We start from the raw sequence: 24372 nt of genomic DNA, 5'->3' as shown, positions 1-24372 counted from the left end.
CTATATGAAGAGAAACATTATCGAGATATACGCATAATATACATATACATACATACATACGTACATTGTATATGCATATATAAATGTATGTATGTGTATGTATATACATATATATATATATAAACCTCTGTCTTCCAAATGCATATTAAAGTTACTTCATGTGTAAATATTATATTACGAATATCGTATAATGTATTTCCATAGATTTGTCAATCGTCGATTCGTAAATGTGGCCGGCAGCGAGTATCGTGACGATTCACAAGATCTTGAAAAAATTCGAAGGATCTGAGCTAATTAATAACGCTATTCCGATTTAAAAGGGAAAGAAAGAAGACGCGCACGATCTAAACTAGATAAATCTATTTTCGAGATAAATATATTATTACATAAGAAAACTTACTGTAGTTCAATTTATTATATTATTCATATCTTTCGAAATTTCTGCTATCGCATTATGGTCCAATTGAATTGATTTGGCAAGAATTGATTCAAGTCGGCAAGATCGCATGAACACATCACGTATGCTCGCGTATACCGTGATACTAATACGAGAAAGGTCTAGCTGTAATTACGGAATTGTATTTTTGTGCTAAAGTCAATCTTACTATAGATATTAATGGATAGTAAGGAGCGATTGAGAAAATTAGCGATTATTCCGTGGCTTACATCTTGGAGAATCAATGGACGGGACATTCGATAGATCTCGATTTAACGATTTTACTTTTTTCTTTGTAAAATTGTGTAAGAAACAAGGGTAAGGCACAATGATGCAGATTGTTGAATCGCGACGTCTTCGATAATAAAATGACGTCAAATTATGAATCATATCGCTTGACCTATAATCGCAGCGTGTTAAGTCTTGTAACAATTATTATAATAATCTTAATGCTTATTATATAATACAATTATATATATTATAATAATTATTATATAATAAAGATTTATAATTATTATATGTAATAATTATTATATAAAATAAGCATTATAATAATTATTATGTAATAATTATAATATAATATATTATATTATAATTATTATATATAATTAAAAATTATATTATAATAATGCGTAACAGCTGTGGAGATTGCCAGAATGGAAAGGTGAATTCCGGTTTCACGTGATGCATAGCGACATATATCTAATTAAAATTGTATCATAACAATAAAATAAAGGCTGTTATACAAATTCGCCCGATCGTGTACATTGCATCCACAATGTTCTACAAGAGAGATTCCCACAAAATATATGATATTTCTCATAATTTATTAAACAAGTGAAATAATAACAATCGGAAATTGAAGTAGTAATTTTTATAATAACAACTTTTTATTCTTACCGTTTTGTATACAGCTGTATAAGACAAATATTGTCTATAAAACAAGTATTTATCGGAAATTCTATTCTACACTTTGCTAAACTATGCAAAATGTTTTTTCTAAATAACGGATCTTGTTTATTTTTTTAATAATATTTTTCAATATTTATAAATGTGTAACCATTCCCAATTGATAAGATTTTTGAGAGAGACAAGAAAAGACTTAACATTGAGAAAGCAAAATCTACATCTTGTAATCGCATTTCATTTTATATACATGGGTATTACGCCTTTTCGAAAGCAGATGTCTATTCACGACGGAGGGTCGCGGAGACATAATAATCTTGCGTTGTGGAAAGGGCGGTGAAAAGTACAGTCAAGCAGGCTTATGCTGGCCGAGGGGTGCCCTCCCTTTGCGCAACGCGCGACACCGTCGTCGTCGGCTCATTGTCGCAATGTCTATTGAAATCTCTCGCAACAATGGCGCGTGATCGCATTGTCGTCTACGAGAACATTTTGGTTCTTGTGTCTATGAGCGATCGGAGAGATCACTGCTCACGTCATTGCGTCTCGCGGATTATTCGTGTAACAACGCGCGTCGAGTCCACCAATTTGGCATTTAATCGCGAGAAATGCTCGAGAAAATTTAATTGCAATCGTCGCATTTACAATGGAAAAATAATAATAATATGCCTCGCCGAAACGTAAAAAATGGTTCGGGAGTTAATTCGTCGCCGTTGTTTTGCCATCGAGCGATCTGTAATTGGGCCGACACGTGTTTAATTGACAATTACCACGATACAATTTTGCTTAATTGGCCGGGAATTTATTCTTCGTATGATAACGCGCTCGCGGGACGATAACACGGCAGTGCTGACCGGGATAATTGAATGTAATTGGCTGCGTTTGATGACAGATGTGTACCGTCAGATTCGGAAGGAAGGGAGGGAAGGGGACTAGAGGAGAGGATGGTTCGCCCAGGAAGAGGCAGGGAAGCGGTAGCGAGGGGGGTACGACGCGGCGCAACGAGGGGCGCCGGGGGGTGGCCTATAATTTATAAACTAGGGGCTGTTTTGGGGTAATTGCAGATAACGACGGGGCGGTCCGGATAACAAGCCGACATGGGAGTCACTGGACACCGGTGCCACTCCACCATCCGCGCGTAACACCATAACCTTAGCGTCGTTATGTACGGTTATGCCCGGCTCTGTGGTGTATATAGTATAGTTTGCAGCCCTGTCCAAACGTAAGTTATGTCGCGCGTGATATCAACCCCACCGGGGGTTGAGTTAATAAACGACCGCGGTTGCAGCGAATCGCCCGCCACCGTCGCCGTCGCCGTCGCCGTCACCTTTCATCTTTTGAACTCGTTAGCGGCGAAAATGTCGAGCGAGATGTCGTTTAAACCGAAAGATGGATGATTCGACATTTTCCTCTATCGATATCTCTTTCTCTCTGTTTGCCAAATTATATTCTCGATATTGATTAAAATAATTAGGCGGGGAATGAATTGTGCAATCGATAACCGCTTGATCAGTACATATTTAAATGCACGCATATTATATTTTTTATAATTATTATATTCAAGATATAATTTATATATGTTAGAAAAATGTTAAGTTCCAAAATTTAATCATTTATTTTTACAATATATACTTATCAATGACTATGTGTCACTATTTAATTGTGATTTGCGATTCTACGCAGATAAGCATTGTATTTTTCATCAGTTCACACCTTGTTGGACACGAAAGAGCGATGTATACCTTTTTGCGGGTGTAAAATCTATTGGGCGAATATCCATCTACCTGGGTAGTGTCCCTGCGGATATTTAGGAAAGGTTCGAATTACGCTTATATTTTGACAGGTTGGCTTTGTACGTACACGCAGCTATCTAGAAGGATTACGGTTAAATAAATATTATTTTAACGTACACATCAAACAGCTTGAAATAGAATACACACTTGACTTTTCATCGACTTTGCCACGTGCCGCTTGAATAGTTTGCAGGATTGGTGCATGTCGAGTTAGACATTCTAATTGGTTATCTAAAGCGATGTCTGGGATTTTAAGGCGTAAAACTTAAGAAATTGACCAATCACAGTCGAGTATTCTCTTCATACTTGACTGTAAATGGTCAATTTCTTAAGTCCTACGCCTTAAAATCTCATTGTAGACGCCATATATACATTTCTTATCATAAAAGTCATCGAACAATTAATTGCGAGAACGGAAATTACTTTCTTAAATATTTTACTCATATAGTCAATCGATTAAAACGTAGCAAAAGTATATTATACTTTATATTTATTTTGTATAAGTAAATAAAACTTGTAGAATTTTATACATATAGAAGACATGTACAAGACTTTTGCAAAAATATTTTTATATAATAGTTTGTTTTTCATGTTTTCTTTCTTGTTTTTTTCTCGTTTTTCTTTTTCTAATAATGCTCATATTTTATAATTTATTATATTGTCATTTTTATAATTAAATATACATTTATATTTATATATCTGTTTTGAGAAATGAAATTTAAAAATAATCTCCGCGTTTTATCGTATTGAATGGCTTGCTGTTGGCGGGAAAATGTCGGTGCAGCACAATCCGTACTCTCATTCGCGCTATAATCAGCCTCGCACGTGGATCCGCCGAGGAGATCCTTCCTGGAGGCGCTATAAATACATCTCCTGGATGTATGACGCGATGATTTCGAGTTCCCACAGCGTGGAACCACGAGCGGCTCGGTGCTCTTGATAAGCCGATAAAAAGCGATGCGGCCTTGACGAGTCTGCACGGTCAGCTCGAAGAATCGTCGTAGGCAGCGTTTTGTCTTCGTCTTTCATGAAAACGTCATCCTCGTACGTGTGTACCGTGAAAGAATTAGCCGACTAATATCGAGCATCGTTTGCCACGCGCGGATTAACAAAATTCGTCGAAGCAACTTTCTGGAACATTTCAGGATATAAATTCTTAAATTACGTTTGAAATCTTTCTGTCTAGATTTGATTTCAAGAATCAAAGATATCGGAAAAACATGAAATTTTATAGTATTAAAAAAATTAAAAGAGTCTGATAAGAAAGAAAGAAAATCTTTCACACATACAAGTATTTAATCTTTTATATTTTATTATGATTTTTCCGAGATTAAAAACAGAAAATGATTGCGACAATAAATCGCAAAAATATAATATAATTATGTATAGGTAAATATAATTTCCCCAATTTTGTAAAATTTTAATTAATATATGGACATTTTATATTATAAATATTTTATATTATAAATTACGTTAAATATATTTTTACATGCAGCATATATGCACGTATAGAAAGAATTGAGAGAGAACTCTAATTGAATAAATCTCGGTTGCGGCTCGGGCGATTTCATCGGTTGAAAACCACCCTCTAACAGGGGGTATGACGACACCGACACGTAAACGGGGGATTTTCGCTAGGGTTGGTTCGCACATCCACCGCCTATCTATATATGTATAGCTGCCTATTGGGGCTACGGGGTGACAATGATGTAACGCGAAACCTGCAAAACTTTTCTCGTCCCTCCCTTCCCTCCCCGTCCTTTCTTTTCTCTCTTTTTCGATCCGCCGTAAACGCAGAGATTCGAAGCTTTACTCGTATTAACAATTTTATTGCTATTTGACAAAGAATATTAAATTTTAAAACTTACAGTACAAAACATTATTTTATAAAATATTCGAGACAACTTGTCTAAATTTGCATACTTATACATTCGAAAATATCTTTTTGATTCTGAAACTTATTTGTTTAATCATATCTTGAAATTGATGATAAATAAATAATTTATTAATAATACAACTCTGGATAAATAAAATGTTTGAAACGATTAAAATGAGACAAAAATATGTGGAGCATTAATTTATAATTCAGCTTTACATAAAACTAAAAAAGCTTTACGCAATTATTGAATAAGCAGCATCAAATACGCGTTTACTCGCGCATATATACTATTTGGTGATCGAATTGTGCTGTGAACAAGGATGAAAAGGAAAAGAAAAGTGTCACCAGAGATGACAAGAGCGAGTGGGACGGAGATGCGCGATAGATGCATAGGACGGAAGAGAAGGGCGTTTATAATAACGTCAAGGGACAGAGAGGGGGCAACAGCGCGTTCCTCGTGTTCAGATGCTCTTTTCAAGAGTGCGAACCCTCCTCGACGTGCATTCAAGTGTCCGCTGCTTTGTAATGCCTCTTAATACCGCTTTACTGTCGTCGTTATTAAGGATCCGGAACATATTGTCGATACAATGTGTGACGACGCCGCACTATGGCGTCAAGCCCTTCATTGGCGGGTATTACATTGTGGGAGTGAGGACACGCGGGTAGGAAATGCGGGACGTGAATTTTCAGCGGAAGTTGGAAAAATAAAGCAATGCCGTCACGATGAAACTATCAAAAAAAAGTTAAAGTGACATGCTGAAAAATATTACTTTTATTGAGCGCTTTTTTTTCGTTATTTTATCTGTTGAATTATTCGAAATCGAATAAATCTCTTTAATTATTTCATCTCTCACCCTAACTATTTTAACGATTACATAATTGACAACAATTGAGAACAAAATATTCAATGAAAGTAAAAATATTACTAACGATTTTCTTTATTTAACTATAGAATGTGCAAAGGGCAATCGATGTTACAAAGTTTTCTCCGGCTATATTTACTTTCTCATATTCTAGTAGATAATAGAAACAAGAATAAGACTTGAACAACTTTTTTAAAATTTTTTAATAATATTATTTTTGTTTATCGAGAATTGAAAAATTTTCAAATGTTACTATCATGAAGCGTCACACACGTGGGAAAACTCTGAATTTTTTCAGATCGGTGAAAGAAAAGATTACGAAAGAATGAGAAAATTTTAGACTCTTTTACTGAAAATTCAGGCCGAAGATTTCGCGACTTCTCTAATTTCTGATCGGACGAGAGAGATCTCCAAGGGTCGATTTCATAGAAAAGCTACTCGCGCCGTCGCTCCGCGTTTTGTCGGAAAGTTGGAAGATATTTTTTTCTTTTTATTATCATCGAATTACGTAAAGTGATTGTGAGAACGTCCCTTGCAGGCACTGCAACGTTTCGCGACGATTCGAGCGTTGCGATGTACCTGCAGATAAATCGTGCGAGTTAGCGTAAGACGATCCGGCGCGCGGAACTATGTCCAGCTTTTTTCCCACAAAACTCACCTGACACAGGTCCCGCTGATAAGGGAACATAGAAAGTGCGAAGTGGCACATTAGGAAGAATCTCGTACAGGGAATTATTCGCGTCTCCAAATAACAAGCGATCTACGATTGGAATAATATTCTTCGACTCGGCGAAACATTTATTTTCTGCATTAAATTGTATCGTCAGTAAGAATAGTTTCAATTATAAAAACAACATTTTCTATTTTAACAATCTTATTAATCACTGGACAAATATTTAATAAATTTCTCGGAGATGTTCTTATTAGATTTATCACCGATATTATTAACTGATTCGCCTTCTAAATATTTTCTTGTATTTGCAAAGTAATATATTATCTTCAAACTATTTTGCAATTGATCAAGAGATAAATAATTTTGTTACCATTACTTTGTACAATGTAATACATTATATGTGAAAGCACTTTATATAATATAGTACATTATGCAGTATGAAAGTTCCCCGCATAATACATTGTGGCATCCATTAGCACGAAGCATCAAGGCCTTAATAAGCATCACCCGTATCAGCCCTCAGCAGATCTATCAGAGATCGTCATAATTGGCGTCACATCCATATTTCCCTACCTACCCTCTTCCGCCCTCTTAAGGGTTACGCTGCTCCGAGCACATGTCGCGCTTCTTCCCTCGTATCTCGATAATAATTAGCCGCAGCTATAAATCTCGGCACATCGCCACGTAGTTCACGTCATTAAACATCGAGGTCTCTTCATCGCTTATCCAGTTTTTACGAAATCAGAATGCACCGTTATTTATTACAGCGAGAATATACGGGTTTACACGCGGTTTTTGAAATCTTTTCGCACCTCTGATAAAACGTGTAAAAAAAAAACCGTGGAATGTACTTGATTGGCTCGTCGATATCGATATAGTTGGATATCTTTTTATTTCTTTTTTTAACGTTGAAGAAAATAACTGTTTAAAAACTGAAAAAAATGTAGATTGTTTTTTTATCTTCACTTTATTTTAAAATTGCTCTTTTTAATGTAATTTTGACGTTTTTCTCATTGATTTTACTCTGCAATGAAAATGTTTGCAAACAACGTTTCAGCGTATACGATTAACGTATAACGATTTGTTTGTAAAATATCGATGTTGCAGTATCAGTTAGCAAATAACACAAATAAGTTGAAAGAAATTCGTGGATGCGTGTAAAGTAAATTTTCCGGTTGACCGATCTTCGACATGAGAGCTGCGTCGTATGCATACCAGGCGTATGCAGTCGCATAGTAACATGCAACATGATCCTTCATGTGCGTCGTCCATCGGTTCATCGTTACGTAGTTTACGATTTTTATGTCCCCATTTGATTTCCACTTCATATATCACGATTAAATAATATCCTTGTATGAATAGTATCATTAAACACACAGAAATCTTTCTGCGACATTATGATTAAAATTATAAGAAAAAAACATGTCAGATTAAAGGAAGTAAAATTACAAGCGATAACTATACAAAATCTGTTAAAAATTTCTTCTTTTTACATATTAATTTTTTATGTATATTTCTCTCACGTATTTATCTTTTATATATTATTTCGCCGCACGCGTGTAAATATCTTATGGGAATTTTTTTGTCTTTCTTAATGTCATGTGTTGTTAGATGTACGTACTTACATGCGGACGACACTCTACTTTTATCTTCCGTCTCTTTAATTTGGAAACACGTGGACTAAGCGAGACGATACCTAAGAGGATATGAGGATATGCATACAAACGATTACAAGAGGGATGATGACAGTACGCGCCGTTCGTGCGCTACCCTCAAATCACGGGGCGCATCTAACTAACCGTGTAATCGACAATTTCGTCCTATTACAATGCCCTTCGCGCTATGCAGGCCCTAATAAGCTACAGACCTTACGCTTTAGGCACGTGGATCAATAATAATAATTATTATTAACGCGACTTACTAATTTAGTTTATTACAGATTGTTAACTTAATAATTCGCAATTTAGTAAATTGAAGTAAGTAAGTACGATAAAGCATTTATCATTTTTATGCTGATATAGAAACTATCTTTGATCAAATATTAATATAATTAATATGTACTAATATGTAATAAATATTATTCAAATATTAATATATTTTAATTAATATATTTTAATTATATATAATATATTATAACATATATAATTATAAATATTATTCAAATATTAATATATTTAATATGTAATATGCATCGTAATATGTCGTTAGACTAGTCTTATTTCAATATTACCGCTTGATAGGTACAATATAAATAATTTTCGTTAGCATCTCTCATTCATGAGGGGTAGAAGCTAGAAGCCTATCGTATTCTCTCGATCTATGAGCGAGCCCGTTGACACGGCGAACCGCGGTATAAAGTGGCCAGTGACACATAAAGAGCATATTTTCGGGTATTAGGGCCGGCGACCCTCGTGGGTCCCTGAATGGCTACCTGTGTTCACGCCTGTTCGCGCGCCGCTCGTCCTCGGATGGGACCAAGGATCTCTCGCGCCGATCTCTCGCATCGAACCGTGGTGCTAATGGGAAAATAACCGACAGATTATGTCGCCTAATCCTCACCTCGTCGATGCGATCGCATTGGAAGGAGGAGAGATCGAGCGAGAACGAGTATTTTGGTCCCGTTCATTTTTCGGATCGCCGTGACAGAAACTCTTCGCGCGCTAACGCGCTTTATCGAACTCGACCGCGTCGACGATCATCGAGATCGATTTATTGTTAGACTCTTTACCTGCTTGCGATATCGCGAAAGATTCAATTCTCTCCGTCATAAAAATTGAGAGAGAGGACAGATTTGCGACAGATCGCACGGAATTACACGTTTAGTTTAGCGTGTAGTTTATCTCGCGCGAGTATTTCCGTCCTGACAATCCGAGACGTCGCCTCGCCTCAGGTGCGCATCGAGAATGCCGGTCGCTAAAAATAAATCCGGTCGCATGTGCGATACACCGCCGATTGTCAAGGAGCGAGTCCCGGGGGCGGAGGGCAACGTACGTGTGTAACGTGCGCACCAAGATAGCCGCTATCTCACGACTGGTGACGGCGGCGGCGGTGGCGATGGAGAAGGTGTCCGGTGTCGTCCGGCCACCACGATGAGCGGTGCTGCGAGCGGGCTCCTTTCGTCACCTCTCGACCCGTCTCATTGTTCGCCGATATTAATTTTAACGGCGCGTAGATGCACCGGACGATGACACCGCGGAAACACGAGATGCACCTGCGATGCAGCGTCGTCACCGGATTGCTCGGGCCGCGCGGGGTATCTCTATAGTGGCCATCGTCGCGAATGGCCCCTCGCACATACGACATTAATTTATAATTACATGTAGTGAATATTCACTTTAATTTATAATTTCATAATTTTATAAAGAGTTTGCGAACCTTTTCTTTACAAAAGAATTACATTTGTATTTGTAAACGGGATCCTCTTATGGGACTGAAAAAGAAACGATTTAAAATCGAAAATGCGATAAAATTTAGTACTTAAAAAAAAAAAGAAAAATATCTCGACTGTTATCGAATAATGATGAAAAATACGGACAATTCGATGAGCCACTCGCGTTTGCGAGTGTCACCCCGAAATATACTATTTCATTCTGCTGTTCCCCCGAAAAGTTTATGCATTCCGTACATGTCCGGGAGCCGGTGTATTTGCGTGTGATTTCATGGCACTTGCGAGTCCGTCATTACAAACGGCTCGCTGGCTCTTTATTGCTACGTCGCTTTACGTGAAACCGTAGATACATTCGTGACTATGAGAGGACGATCCGGCATGACCTGGAACAAACGGCGGAAGCGAAGTGGAAGGGAAACAAGGGTGCGTTGAAATCTACAAGAGAGAAAGAGAGAAAGAGAGAGTGTGGGAGGGTGGATGAGAGGAATAGATAGATAGATAGAAGATAGATAGAGAAAGAGAGGGAGAGAGAGAGAGAGAGAGAGAGAGAGAAGAGGAGAGAGAACCGGCAGCACCGGTTTAATTTATCTGGATTTACGGCGCTGAAGATGCCTCGCCGTCTGTGCCCGGTTGGAGGAGGAGGAGTGCGAGAGTGGTAGGCAGGGGAGGAGGGGGAGGATTTTGCACAGAGCCATTTTGGAATGCAATTAAACGCAGTACAGTGAAACACGATGCCGCCGCCGCCGCCGCCGCTGCTGCTGCTGCCGTTTCCCTCCTCCGCGCAACCCCTGCTATGCTCTGTCTCCCTGTCTCCCCCCCCCCTCCTCTCTCTCACCTCTGCTCTTCCTCCCGCGTAACACCTGCCGGTGCTCTTTGCCTCGTACACGAATGCCTTGATGTGCCCAGGTACAACAAACAGGGTGCTTTCCAAACGGTCGAGTTCTGACAAGGCGCAAAGTGGATTCGCGCCTTGTCTCCGACGAAATGCGTTTCTCGTCTCTTCAAAGCGCTTTTCTCTTGCTATGTCGAGTAAATTTAATTCCAGAATTAAAGCAATGTTATACCCGCCGCTCGATGAGACTCTGGGGGGATGTGCGAAATTACGTTGAGAGAATAAATATTCATTTCGTGTAATACAATTAATCATCGGCCGACGCGCCAGATGAAGTACGGTTTTAATATACGGAGAAAAAAAAATATACATATATATCTTCTATATAGATAAATTTCTATAGAGCAAAGCTCTAAAACCTTGGGATTTTCTTCAAAGATGGATTCTAGGATCAATTTGAAAACGATTCTTTCTCTGCGAAAATAACGAGGGAGATCATCATGTTTTTATGTATCTTTATAACTAAGCCTGAAATTAAAATTTTATCTGAGTAATCTCCATCTAAAATTAACTAAAAAATATATAATGGTTATATTAATTTTTTAATTCCAAAAAGTTTAATTTATAGAAAATCTTTTTTTAATTACTCATAACGTGAACATTAATGCTGCGACATTCCTGATAGAACCTACTCAAGCTACAATTATCCTTTCGAAAAATATTCATGATGTAAACAAGGTACACTCGTACAAGTCGAATCGTCAAGTGCACCCTTGGATCTAACAGGAATGGAGGAGGAACGGCAAAGTCGGTCGTTCCCGGGTTCGTTTTGATAAGGAAGAGCATCATCCCTGTCCCAAGAGTCGGGGACGAGAGGACATAGAGAGGAAGAGGGCGAAAGAGACAGAGAGGAGGAGAGAAAATGGCGGCCCGGAGAGAAATCCGACACCAAATCGAAGGAGACGCCATCGCAAAGCGCGGCGCCGCCCCTTTATCATTGGATCTTGGCTTTGAGCGCGATGTCATCCCCCGCGCCTCGCATCGATGAATTGGAATAATTATCAATTCACACACGTATCATATACATCTCATAATCTCTCCTTTTTCCCTGTGGTCAATCATATGATCAATGATATCAATTGAAAAATTATAAACTGCATTATATTAAGATGAAGGTCAGCTCAAGAACGATAAAATGATCTGGAGTTAAATCTTCTTTAACAAAAGCAAATCTTGTTCTTTAAAAAAATTTCGGTTTTAATGATCAAAATTAATTTATTAAATATTGAGAACATTTAAAAGTTGGGAAAAAGGAGTATTACTGATTGAAACTTTCGTGAAACTATTGACTTTTAGTAAAAAAAAAAGTCCAACCTTCAAATTAATCTCATATTAAGATACATAAAAAAATTTTTAATATAATAAGGATTGCAGAAAAAAAAATTTTAGTCATCAAAACAAATTTATCTTCTCTACAATAAATTTTAATTTATAAAAATCATGTATTTAATTAATTTATGTAGAGAGCACAATTAAAGCCAGATCACTCATGAAATCATCTTAATTTTTTTGTAAATTAAATTATTTTATGTTAACAATGTATTATTAAAATTTATCTGTCTGCTAACTTTTTCTAATAAGTTGACAAGTTTTTTGCTTGAATTTTGACAAAAGCAACATCTTTGAGGCGTGTCACGATGTGTCTACATCGCAGGACGTACGAATGGTAATTAGTTGAAAAAGGCGGATCAGATTCAAAGGATTGGCGAGGCGTGGTGTAGAAAGACATCTTCGCTCATCTAGATAGATCGGCTCCCATTGATCTACATAACGCCGGTGGCCCGCCAGACACTTTGCTATTTTCAACCGCCAGATTTCCGTCACGTGACATTCTAAATTTGTGGTGATTATTCCTTAATGTATTAATAATCAATCCTTAAATATTTTCAATCCTTAAACATTAGATATCATAATATTAAAATATTTTCCGATTTAGCTTAGGATTTATTTTCCCCTATATGTATTTTTACTACGTAGACACAAATATTTTATTTAATAAGAATCTTCTTTAATATATCCCTAATAATTTTTATAAGAAATATATTTATATTTCATAGACATTTCTTTTCTAAAAAAATTAAAAAATACATATATATGATAATTCCTAATTCGATTAATTGTGTGTAATGTCAAATTTCACCGAAATTATAAAAGAGAGGTGAATGATCGAAATGCACGTACACAAGAACGTAACGGTAAACGGTATATATGTACGATAGTCGTGAATGAACGAAACCGATCCTTGGGCGTGTACGAGTTCGTATTCGGACCGATCTACAGCTAAAGTTACGTTTGTCGTTGGATCATATTTGCAGAAATGTGTATCATAATACGACTCCGGAGATGAGCCGACGACCTTCGCGAGAGGGTGGAAATCTTATCGCGAAAAGTAAACGCTCTAAAAAAATGTGATAGCCGCCTTCCTCGATATACATTCTGCATCGAAAGTCATTTTTTAAATTATCGTTCTCTAATCTATAGTAAAATTTAAAAAAATAATTTATTATAATTACGTTTAACTTGAAATTATAAATAAATAATTAACGCTTATTTTATTTTTAATATATATTTTATGTGCATGCATTACGCATGCGTTATGTGCCTTAATTTTATCAAAATAGCAGGGGGGTATTAAATCTTATGTTACTGTTCAACCTATTATATTTATCTCACATCACGTGTGGGTGCGTGATAAATTGTTTGAAATATGATTGTTCAAATAAATAATTCGTAAACAAAAATTTACGACAGACTTCCTTTCGTCAAATCTATCAGCAAAGGGTGGATGATTATTGCCGGTTGTTGTGAAATTAGTCGAACGCAAGGTGCGATAGCGTCGCGTGGAATCACAACATGGTGTACGGTAACGTTGACACGTTCCATTTCCGGTGTTTATTGGTCTCGCATATTCCGTGATTCCTCGGCTGGCTCCGCGATAGTGGAAAACAGTATCTATCGTGCGAAACAAAAATCGCAAAAATTGCTGAATATTGTAAAACGAAAGCCATGCGATAAGCACACAAATAAAACGAATTCTTTGTTAAGCAAATTTCTATCGTCATTTCTGCGCTTTGAATTATTTTAAATTTAAAGAACATTTTACATAATAAGTGAAATAATGAGAAAACGACTTATCATTAATTTCTTACTATTTTCGAAGATATAACTATATCTACGGCAATGTATGAATTATATTAAAACAACATAAAATAGAAAGATGCTTTTTCTCCAGAAGAGAAAGCAAATAAAATATAAACGCAATAAAAAAATGTAATATCAGGAAAGAACATCTGCTGCGTAATACCATAATTTGTCACAGCAGTTATATAAGAAAAAAAATTACACGAGCCAGACTCGAAGAAGAAATCGCTGAAATTCGATATATCCAGGTAATCGGTCGGTCGCGGAGATCGCCAGGTGAGAATCCAGCACCACGGAGGAATCAGAGGAAGCGTCGCGTCGGGACCAACAGCGGTGGCGGCGGCGATGATCTCGGATGGGGATGTCATCGTTTGGGGGTAGAAAATACGCGCCGCCCCCGAATTAAACCAATGGCATGGCGTTGCACACTATACAGCGACCAATCGTCTCGCACATCGCGCAGTTCTGCTGTTGAAAAAAAGGGGAAGACGAGCAGGAGCCGAGGGGAAGAAGGAGAGAAGAAGAGAGAGAAAGAGAAAGAGAGAGAGAGAGGACGGCATCGTCAGCATCGCTACTGGGCACCACCACAACCGTCGACGAAGGCGGCCAACCACAATTCAACGACGGAAGCTAGCGCGACGGTGGTTTCAACCACGAGAGCGAGTAGCGTCGAGTTCGTCTTACTAACTTGGTGACTTGGTCATTCAGTGAGTCCCTCACGGCCAAAAAGCAATTGCAATTGCTCCGCCGAGTGTCGATTACGCAATCGGTTATCGCGATTCGCAACTTTGCGTGATTACAGCATCGCGACAAAATCACCTCAAGAAGTGGTGGTTGCGACGAGGTCCAATATTGGACTATATAGTGTTACTGGCACCACGAGGTGTCAGAGGGAAGTATTCTTATACTTTTTTTCGCACGAGTTCGATGCCTTCGCTGTGGGTGGTTCATAGCTAATAATGATCAGTCACAGGGATTAAAGGTTCAGATAGCAAAAGTTTATGGACTCGCTTGACAGCGAATGGACAGTGGACAATGGATATCTTTGAAGAAGGATCGAGTTTTTTCACGCGTGTGGAGGATTATTGCGGATGCGTCAAGTATCGCATTATGATTACATAATTTATTATGAAGCGTCGAAATATTTTTAGGAGTTTAGATTTGATTTCAAACGCCTCCGAAATTCAAGTCCGAAGTTATTTGCTTACAGTGCGGAAATCAAATACGACTTTCAAGGACAAATAAATAATTATGTACGCGTAATATATATTAGAAATCCTATGCATATTTTTTTTATCAAGAATATAAAGCGCAGAATGACTACCGTTTACAGAACCGCATTTTTTACAGTGTTAAATGCAAAAGTAAAAATTTACACTGACAATTATGTGGATTGTGACATGATAATAATTGAAAAATAATTATTAAAAATTCGAGCTCTTGTGATAAAGAACTATCGGATATATCATGAAAGAACGACAATTTCATAAATATACGAGTATCATGATTCCGTAGAAAAATTGTTAAATTTTTTCAGAAACTTGCAAGCACTCACAATTTCTCGAATACGCGTAATTTTTTATTGAAAAATATATCATCTTCATTGGAGTAAGCTTTGATGAATGAAAATGTAGTCGATAAATGTAATAGGTATCACATTATGAATGAAACGTGTGTGATTAAACAATCATCGCGTCGATTCAAATGTGCGAATAACGGATGCTTACTTTCGTCATCAATTATTCATCCGGCTGATCTATAAGACACAACGATATAATATCACGAACTATTAAATAGCAGAAGCGGAAAAGTACGCTTCGCAAATTGATGATAAAAAACTTAGAAGTGACAAATATATATATATATAATATATATAAACGAAAGAAAATTTGTAGAGATACAAAACTGCTAGTAAATTTTCGAAACTTTATTGAAATGGACAAGTGCAACACAGAGTGTTGATCGAATTTCCATTCTAATTTTGAACGAGAAATCGCATTTTTAATCTGTGATTCGAGACAAGTGATCGCCGACCGAACTTTGGGAGAGAATCGCGTAAAAAGCTCGTGTTTATTACATTCTGTCATATTTCTCGCTTGGGACCGGCGAATGAGCTCAGAATTTTATCTTTTGTCCGACACCTCGGTTCATGAAAGCGTAGCCGCCAGCCAAGGATGTCGGACAGTTCGGATCAACTGTCATCGCCGAACAGCGACTGCAACAGTCAAATGGGCGTCGTGCATCGCAATGCAACCGCGCAATATGGTAACGCGACATCGATGTCCGGGTTGACCCATCACCCTCAGAATCTGACGCCGACGTCGAACGGTAGCCCTCAATATCCGCAGGAGCTCTCCACCTGCAGCTCCGCCAGCTTGAGCACCAACATCGCCAACATTGGCAGCTTTTCTCTCAGCGGCACCACCAGCAATTTCACGCCCGAACAGATATCCTGCATGTGCGAAGCGCTGTCGCAGAGTCAGGACATTGAGAAGCTATCGAGGTAATTCAAAGAGCGCACATCTTATTCTTCATGTAAGTCGTACATAAAAAAAATCTTTCCATCGTGCATTATGTATTATAATTCTTCAAGCGTACTTTTTATCGTATATTTAAACAATTTTGTTCAAAGTTTTATCTTTTCAAAATTGAAATTACGAAATTATATTTTCTCTTGCTATACTAAAAAGAAAATTCTGTATTCTATATTAGATTTCTTTGGTCCCTACCACCTGGAGAACTGCTGCGTGGGGGCGAAAGCGTTTTGATGGCACGTGCCGCTGTTGCCTTTCACCGCGGAGCCTACCTCGAACTTTACTCGATTCTGGAAAGTCATCCCTTTTCGCCACGTCGTCACCCTGAACTCCAACAAATGTGGTTCAAGTCACACTACCGCGAAGCCGAGAAAATTCGAGGTCGACCGTTGGGCGCCGTCGACAAGTATCGACTGCGCAAGAAGTATCCGTTGCCGAAGACGATTTGGGACGGCGAAGAGACTGTCTACTGCTTCAAAGAACGATCGAGAAACGCCCTGAAGGAATGCTACATGAGAAATCGATATCCCACGCCGGACGAGAAGAAAAATCTCGCGAAGAAGACCGGCTTGACGCTGACTCAGGTGTCTAATTGGTTTAAGAATCGTCGGCAACGAGATCGCACGCCGCAAACGAGACCGTAAGTACTCTGTACGATTAGATTTTACACACTATGAAAATATTAGAAGAATTTAATCTCGTTAACTTTTAATTAAATTACAAATATATTTTATATGGGAGACGGTTATGCGCGTAACTTTAACTCGAAAAGATTTTTTTCCTAATGGAAAGAAAGAAAGAGGGAAAATAGGTGATGAAATTAATTGACTTATTGTTAGTTTCACAGTGTTTCAATACACTTAGCGTGGGTGTTATAACCTAAGTGCAAAAGTGCACTTTGTTTTAATTAGTTATACAATAGTTTTGCTGTCATATTTTTTGTACGACGTCGCCACATTCCAATGTTCCCACGAAACATAAGATCCACTAATGAGAAGGAATTTTATCTCTATCGTATAGTTCAGTGCATGGATAACACATGTGGAACACGGTCGACGGGGGGTCTCTATTCTTTAGCAACAAGTGTTCTAGTAAGGCTGAAATTTCGCACAGGATATACAAATCATTGATTTAAGTCGCTCTCCGGTATAATTGATTGCTGTCTTTGAAAAACACTTATTGTTTTTTCTCATCTTATTTTTTAATTCTCATGCGATGACATAGGGTCTGTTTTTTTTAGCTGCACTGCTACACTAGTGCAATAAGTTAGAAAGAGGCAAACATACTTTCTTTCACTCTAACTAATTGCACTAACTAGTGCAGCAGTGCAGCTAAAAAGAACAGGCCTATAATTGAAGCAATAATATATTAGCTCAAAACAAAAATGAATTAGATGAAATCAGTTTGAGACATACAAATACGATATAATGTTTTGCAATAAAAATAGAATTATTATTGGAGAGATTGGATTTTCCACTGTTTTCATTGAACACATTGAACACACAAGTGGATTAATAAATTCTAATAAAAATTATATGATTATGTTGGGTTTTATAATCAAGAAAACACAAATGCAAAGGATATATAATATCTTTTTCTTTATAATCAAAAATTAGATTACTCAATCTATAGCATAGATTCCTTCACCCTGCAATTGTAGAAATATTTACCGGACTCAAAACGATAACCGAGCGATGATATAATTGTGAAACATTCTTCAGGGATCCGGTGTTGTTCGGTTCTCCCGTGTGATTATCTAATCCGCGGGCTTATCTAATTAATGTCTGTGTCGTGTTGACGTCCTTTGTAACGATTATAAACGAGGGGATGGGAGGGAAAGGGAATAAAGTCTGGCAGCCTATGCGTAACATTAAGGCTTGTTATGTCAGGCGCAAGGTTCATTGGTAAACGATACACCCGATAGAAAAGCGGTGGGAGAGACGTAAAAAAAGAAATGCAGACGGAGTCACGCTTAGATAATACGGGACGCGTGTTCAGCCGTTTATTGACATAACAGGGGTAGAGCAAATTACGATAAGATCGGGCAACGTAGACTTAATCTCTTGCGATCGAGAATGAATTCTTGGGAGCGACGCATGAAAATCCGTCGCTCAAAGAGAAGTTTGATATTATAACAATACTACTATAATATTACATAAATAATAATGTTAAATAAATTAGATTATGAAATTGTATATTCACATAAATAATATATAATTCACAAAATTATAAAAGAATGAAACATTTTAACGTATACTCTTTTAAACTGTTTGCAATAATCAGTGAAAATATCACTGATTATTGCAGACAAGTTTTTATCAGTTTTTATGAGTTTTTCACTTTTCAGTGAAAACTATCACGCTAACAGATTCTTCTCAGTGAAATTTCACTGTTTGTAGTGCTATACTTAAAATTGAGACCACTGCTTATCAGTGATAACACACACATTTCAATTAAAAGAGTAGGAAAGAATATTCACCTTTAAATATCATGTATTATTAAATATACATTTTTAATATTATCAATACATATTTTATTGTCTTTTCGAACTTTTTATGATTACTCTCAAGAAGAATTTTTCGAGATTTCTTAAGGATGAAATTTATGACAGAAATTTTCTCTCTCGTCTTGTCTCATACCTGAAATGTATAAAGATATACATTGACTTGTACTACTTAAAAAAAATAAGACAGTTTAAACGTGTTAAAGTGTACACATTTTTCTATCGATTGAAAGAAACGAAATTCGTATGGCTTCTCGTGGATCCGTTAGAGGCCCAGCAAGGAGAGGAAGAAAGAAAGAAGACGAGAAAAAGAGCAGGCCGTGACCGTCGCGACACGTCACGTAGCCATAACAACTCTGCGTTCATTCTCCGGTCCGTTCCTTTCTTCGCGCGCACGCACGAGCCGCGTATAACGCGCCGCCAGAAATTCACGCAACACACGCATATATCCCTCTGCGCGCGTAAGGGATACCTGCGTGTATATATGTAGATATATATATGTACGCGACGTCAGCCATCGCTCCGAGAGACATTCGGCTGACCAACTACGAGCCAAGTCTACTCCATCTCGTTCTCGATCGATCTCGCTACTGTTCTCTCCCGTCACTCGTATCTCAATTCTGTGAACAATCTTTCGGCAATATTTTTCAATATTTTTTAATTTTTCAATATTTTTAATTTTCATTTCAATATTTCAATATTTTTAATTTTAATTTTTCAAATAATATAGGGGCTTCGATTGAGATTGGGAAAAGAAAACGTATCCTTTTACAGGCGAGTAGTAAAATCTAAATTGGAAATTTAAATTAGAAATGTTTGTGTGCAATGAAAATTTGTGAAATGTTAATTCTTGGATGCATAAGAGAGAGGCCTTTTTTAATAATGTTTTCAGTTTTAATAAATTTTTTCTTCCTTTTCTATAATTTTTGTAGAGAAATCTTCACAGCTATTCTTTAACAGTGTATCAATATTTTAAAGATATTGAAATCAATTTTCTGAGCTGTCACAAATTTTTCTTTAAAAGATCTCCCAAGAATTAATTAATAAAGATCAAAACTATTTAAGTTTACGTTTGTCTTATCCTAATCTACGTTTATAAAGAATGACCGCAAAAATCGCCCGTTTCGTGGACTTCGAGTTTTGATACGATTTTGGTGGTAAATGATTGTATATCATCAAACATTCATTCCCTAAAAATTTCGAATTGAGCATACCTTTTATTGCTGAGATATGAAGGGTTGAAGTTGGTATTATTCACGAATGAAGGGTACGCCATTTTACACGGTTAACACTGAACTTGACTTAAACGTCGATTTGAGGTCACGATAAATTAGTCTTCTAACAGATAAACAAATCCTATCTGAAACATTTTTTGATATGAGAAATAACCTCGAGGTATTTTGTGTTGAACGGATAAAATGGCATACCCTTCATTGATGTATAGTGACCAATTTAACCCCTCATATCTCAGTAATAAAAGGTATGTTCAATCTGAAATTTTCAGAGGATTGATGTACAATTATTTACCGCCAAAATCGACTCAAACTTCGATGTCCACGAAACGGGCGATTTTAGGCCTGTTTTTGCGGTTATTCTTTCTCTACTGATAAAATATCTCATGTACTGAGAAAGAATTCTGAGAATTTGGGGACTTGAGCTTTAAGGGTGCTAAATAATATAATTTCTCGATAAAGATTGATTTTCGAAATTTCAAAGATTTTCGAGGCTCTCCATCGTGACTATGCAAAGTTCTCGCAGCATCTACCACCGCTTTCCCTGCTTTCGAGAAAACAATTCTTGGTGGTAGAGAACCAAGTCTAACTTCCTCCCTTTTCCCGTCCTTTAGCGTCCTCCCGTCTCTCGCCGAAGGCTCTAGGAAAAGGAAACGCGACGCCCCATTACCGTTTTATGACGCAGCTTCGGTTACATCTCCCGTTTCACCATTGAGCTGTTCGCACTACCAATAGTTTACTACATAAAGGCCACGGCCGGCCCTCCGCCGCTACCTCGATTTATCTTTACGTGTGCCGTGCAAGAACGAGGACGCGCCTTCTTCCTCGTTACGTCGAGGAGCACCAGGTCGCCAAAGGGAGTGATGCGAATACAGATTATAAACGCGATTCTATCTGATAATTTTCAAGTGTCGTTGGGTGACGCAAATTTCCATGACTAATTGTAATACGGATTTCTTGATCCCTCGAGTCATGGGCGCGATATCGCTGATATCGAATCGATCTATCGCATTCGTATATTCCTGGAAAAAAAAGAGAGAAGGCATTACAAAATTTCCCAATTTTCTAAGTTATGCGTCCACTTATTATAGCATAGGCGACATTAATAGCCTCCCCGAAATATTATCGAAATGAGCCCTAAAATTTCCCTCTTCCCCACCTGTGCTCGGAGACTAGGCTCCCATTCGACGAGCGAGAAAGGGATTCGGGATAAGCAGGGCGTTACACGCAGAACGTATTTCTTCAAATCCCAGACCTTGAGACGCGACCATAAAAATGCGCGGTCGGACGTTCGCAGAGAAACGCGGGTGCGGAGGAGAGTAACAGCGACATCAAAGGCGACTCATGGTCTCAGGGGCGGAGCTGTTCTTGCACATGGACCACCGTGCGTGACGCACACTATATGGACGCACGCGCGAGAGCGCGTCAGTTTCGCGGCTCGTTTCCATAACGGCAGCGAATGCGAAACAATGATGTCGGAAAGGTCCCGAGTAGAAAAATTTCTGGGAAAAACTTGTCACTATCCAAAAATTGACCAGTTTTTACTAGTTAAGATTAATTAGACAGTAACTGTTCAAAAACTAGCCAGAAATATCTGACTATTGTTTCATAGCCAGTTACTGTCTTAAAATTAGGTAAGAAACAATGGTAAGTAAATACTGGATAGTTTCTGTTCAGCGAAAACTCTGAAAATACTGGCTATAATTTTTGACTCATTCTTGGTCAGTAACTAGGCAAGAAAAAATCGTAAGTAAATGCTGAACAGTTTTTATTTAGCGAAAACTTTGAAAATACTGGCCATAGATTCTTGATTCATTTTTGGTCAGAAACTAGACAAGAAAAAATAGTAAAAAAATAGTGGATGTTCATCAATAGTGGTTGTTCTCGTTCACTTCATCGCCATCGTTTCGACGACCTTTTCATTTTTGTTTTTCATTCCGTTCGGTTCATTCTCTTGCGCGAAAAATCCCAAAAATACGCATGCATTGTTGTAATTTAAAGAATCAACATGCTTTTTTGCTATTTTTTTTAGTACTTATTTTTTTTAAAACAATACACGTATTCGCAGAGAAAATCTTAGAAGCTCTTCTTCAGAAGCAGAGCGGGAGATTTATGATTGACGTCTGATATGCACCCTGGTGTTCTCCTTCAGTTTTCAGGAATCCTTTTTGTTTCTTTTTGAATGGTTAATTGCTTCGAATCGATTTTCATTTGTCCTCCTCGAAATATTATTAATATCTTAACAATCTATCAATTTTTAACAATTCGATTAAAATAAAAAGACCCTTTAAAAAACTAGCATGTCTAAGGCATTTGAAAAATATTTTTTTCATAATTTTATACATCAAAATATGCAGCAATTTGAATAGAAAGCATGAACGTAATGTGCACTTAAATTAGAGGCTTCAAAGATGAGATTAATTCGCAGCATTAATTTAAGCAAATTTTTTTCATACAAGACGCTTATAGGCAGGATATAAAAATATATTTTACGGCAGGAAAAAATACTCTTTTTATGCGAAGATTTTGTCTTTACGAATACTTTTTAATATCGTGAAACGTAATCTGTTTATAGGGACATGTTACCGTTGAATTGTCAAGGCACAACCAACAGTACGATTAGCAGCTCGGTGAGCAATGGTGGCAGCATCCAATCGTTGCAGAGCATCGATTCCGACAGTCCGAATCTCGCGATGTCCCCTCTATCAACTATGGGTATGTCTCCAGTCGCTATGAATCCGTGCAGTCCGATGGGTATGAGTCCCATGGGGCCTCATCATGGATATGCTACTCCTGTTACGCCGTCATCCGTTCATACCGCGCATCCCCATAATGGAGGATTGAGCCCCATGAACGATGTCAAAGCTTTGTGCTACGGACGCAGCGTGTATGACACAGGTATATTAAATATTCGCAGAATATTTACTTTTTATATTAATTTGATTTGCAATTCCTAATTCTTATTTCGTTTCAATTTTGTACTTGTCTATTTAATTACTCCATTACTTTAAATTGTAATTGTTCGGGTAAAAAAATTATTATGAATTAACTTGCGAAAACCGACGAACGATATTAATACGCGCGAACTTCTAAATCATTTCTATATCACATTTTTCTCTTTATATCTTCAAATTTTATTATTCTAATATTTTTATATTTCAAATTCGAGGAAAAGACGTGGAGCAGAGCTCGGTCTACTACTCTAGCCACTCCAGTATGCACCATCAGTATTACCAGCAGACCCATCATCAGATGATGTCTAGCTCCCATCATCACCACCATCATCAGCAAAGCGTACCAACCGGTTACGAGATCATGCTACCACCGCCTCAACATTCCATGTGACCAACGGATTACGAGAGTGATCGAAGTAACCAAACTCATCATGGCCAGAGTGGCGACGACATGCTCGCGCGTATACACGCCTTCGCCTGATCTTACGGCTTTTTCTTTCATCTTGATTCAAGTCACATCGCAATAAAGAACGGCAATCGAGTGGATGGAAATTTATAAAAACGATCGTTCTACAGTCAAATAACGCACTCTCGTCATCTCTTCCATATTCATTGTCTTTAAAATACTTACTTGAAAGAGTGTCGAATACTTTCTACATACATTATGCGTGTATGTATGATATGCTCTGACGATCCTTAAGTGAATATAGGTCTTTTGGGTTCTGCAATTTAGACTTTGAAAATTATTGAGTTTAAATCGATTTCGAAAGGTGGATAAATACATGGCAACTTTTTTAAAAACAGTTTGTATGCGTATTTAATGCAATAAGAGAAAAGAGAGAATTTATCAAACGCATGCACATCAGATAAAAAATTGATATTTACAAATTAAAAATAAATTAATTATATAAAATTTTTTTCTTTTTAAACGGGAAATATTTTTGAATTTACAATAATATATGGAATATGTAATGAAAAGCAGCTCTGAAATATATAAATCGAATTAAATCAATCCATTACTGTTTTTTACTTTTAATATCGATTCGAAATGTCTTGAATAAAAATTACCGTGTAAGCTACAGATTGTTATATTAGTCGTACAAATTCATGCGTGCAACCAAATGTTATATCACGTAACTATAGAATGGGCACGTTTTAACCAATGAGAAGACGAGAATATA

General features: G+C 37.4%; 1 protein-coding gene across 1 annotated transcript; it reads left to right on the top strand.

Moving 5' to 3' along the window:
* The first annotated feature begins 14669 nt into the window (after positions 1 to 14669).
* On the top strand, positions 14670 to 24165 carry Six4 (homeobox protein six4). The gene is made up of 4 exons (XM_083081349.1): positions 14670 to 16471; positions 16681 to 17142; positions 22813 to 23135; positions 23407 to 24165. The coding sequence occupies exons 1-4, from the start codon at positions 16143 to 16145 to the stop codon at positions 23580 to 23582; spliced, it is 1290 nt and encodes a 429-aa protein (XP_082937475.1). The 5' UTR covers positions 14670 to 16142; the 3' UTR covers positions 23583 to 24165.
* The last annotated feature ends 207 nt before the right edge of the window (positions 24166 to 24372 follow it).

Source organism: Camponotus vicinus, unplaced genomic scaffold, assembly GCF_025532165.1.
Source record: "Camponotus vicinus isolate PSW18456_S1 unplaced genomic scaffold, iyCamVici1.0 SCAF_11, whole genome shotgun sequence".
Taxonomy (NCBI): domain Eukaryota; kingdom Metazoa; phylum Arthropoda; class Insecta; order Hymenoptera; family Formicidae; genus Camponotus; species Camponotus vicinus.
The sequence above is the reverse complement of the archived record's forward strand: the minus strand, read 5'-3'. Positions and strand labels throughout refer to the sequence as shown.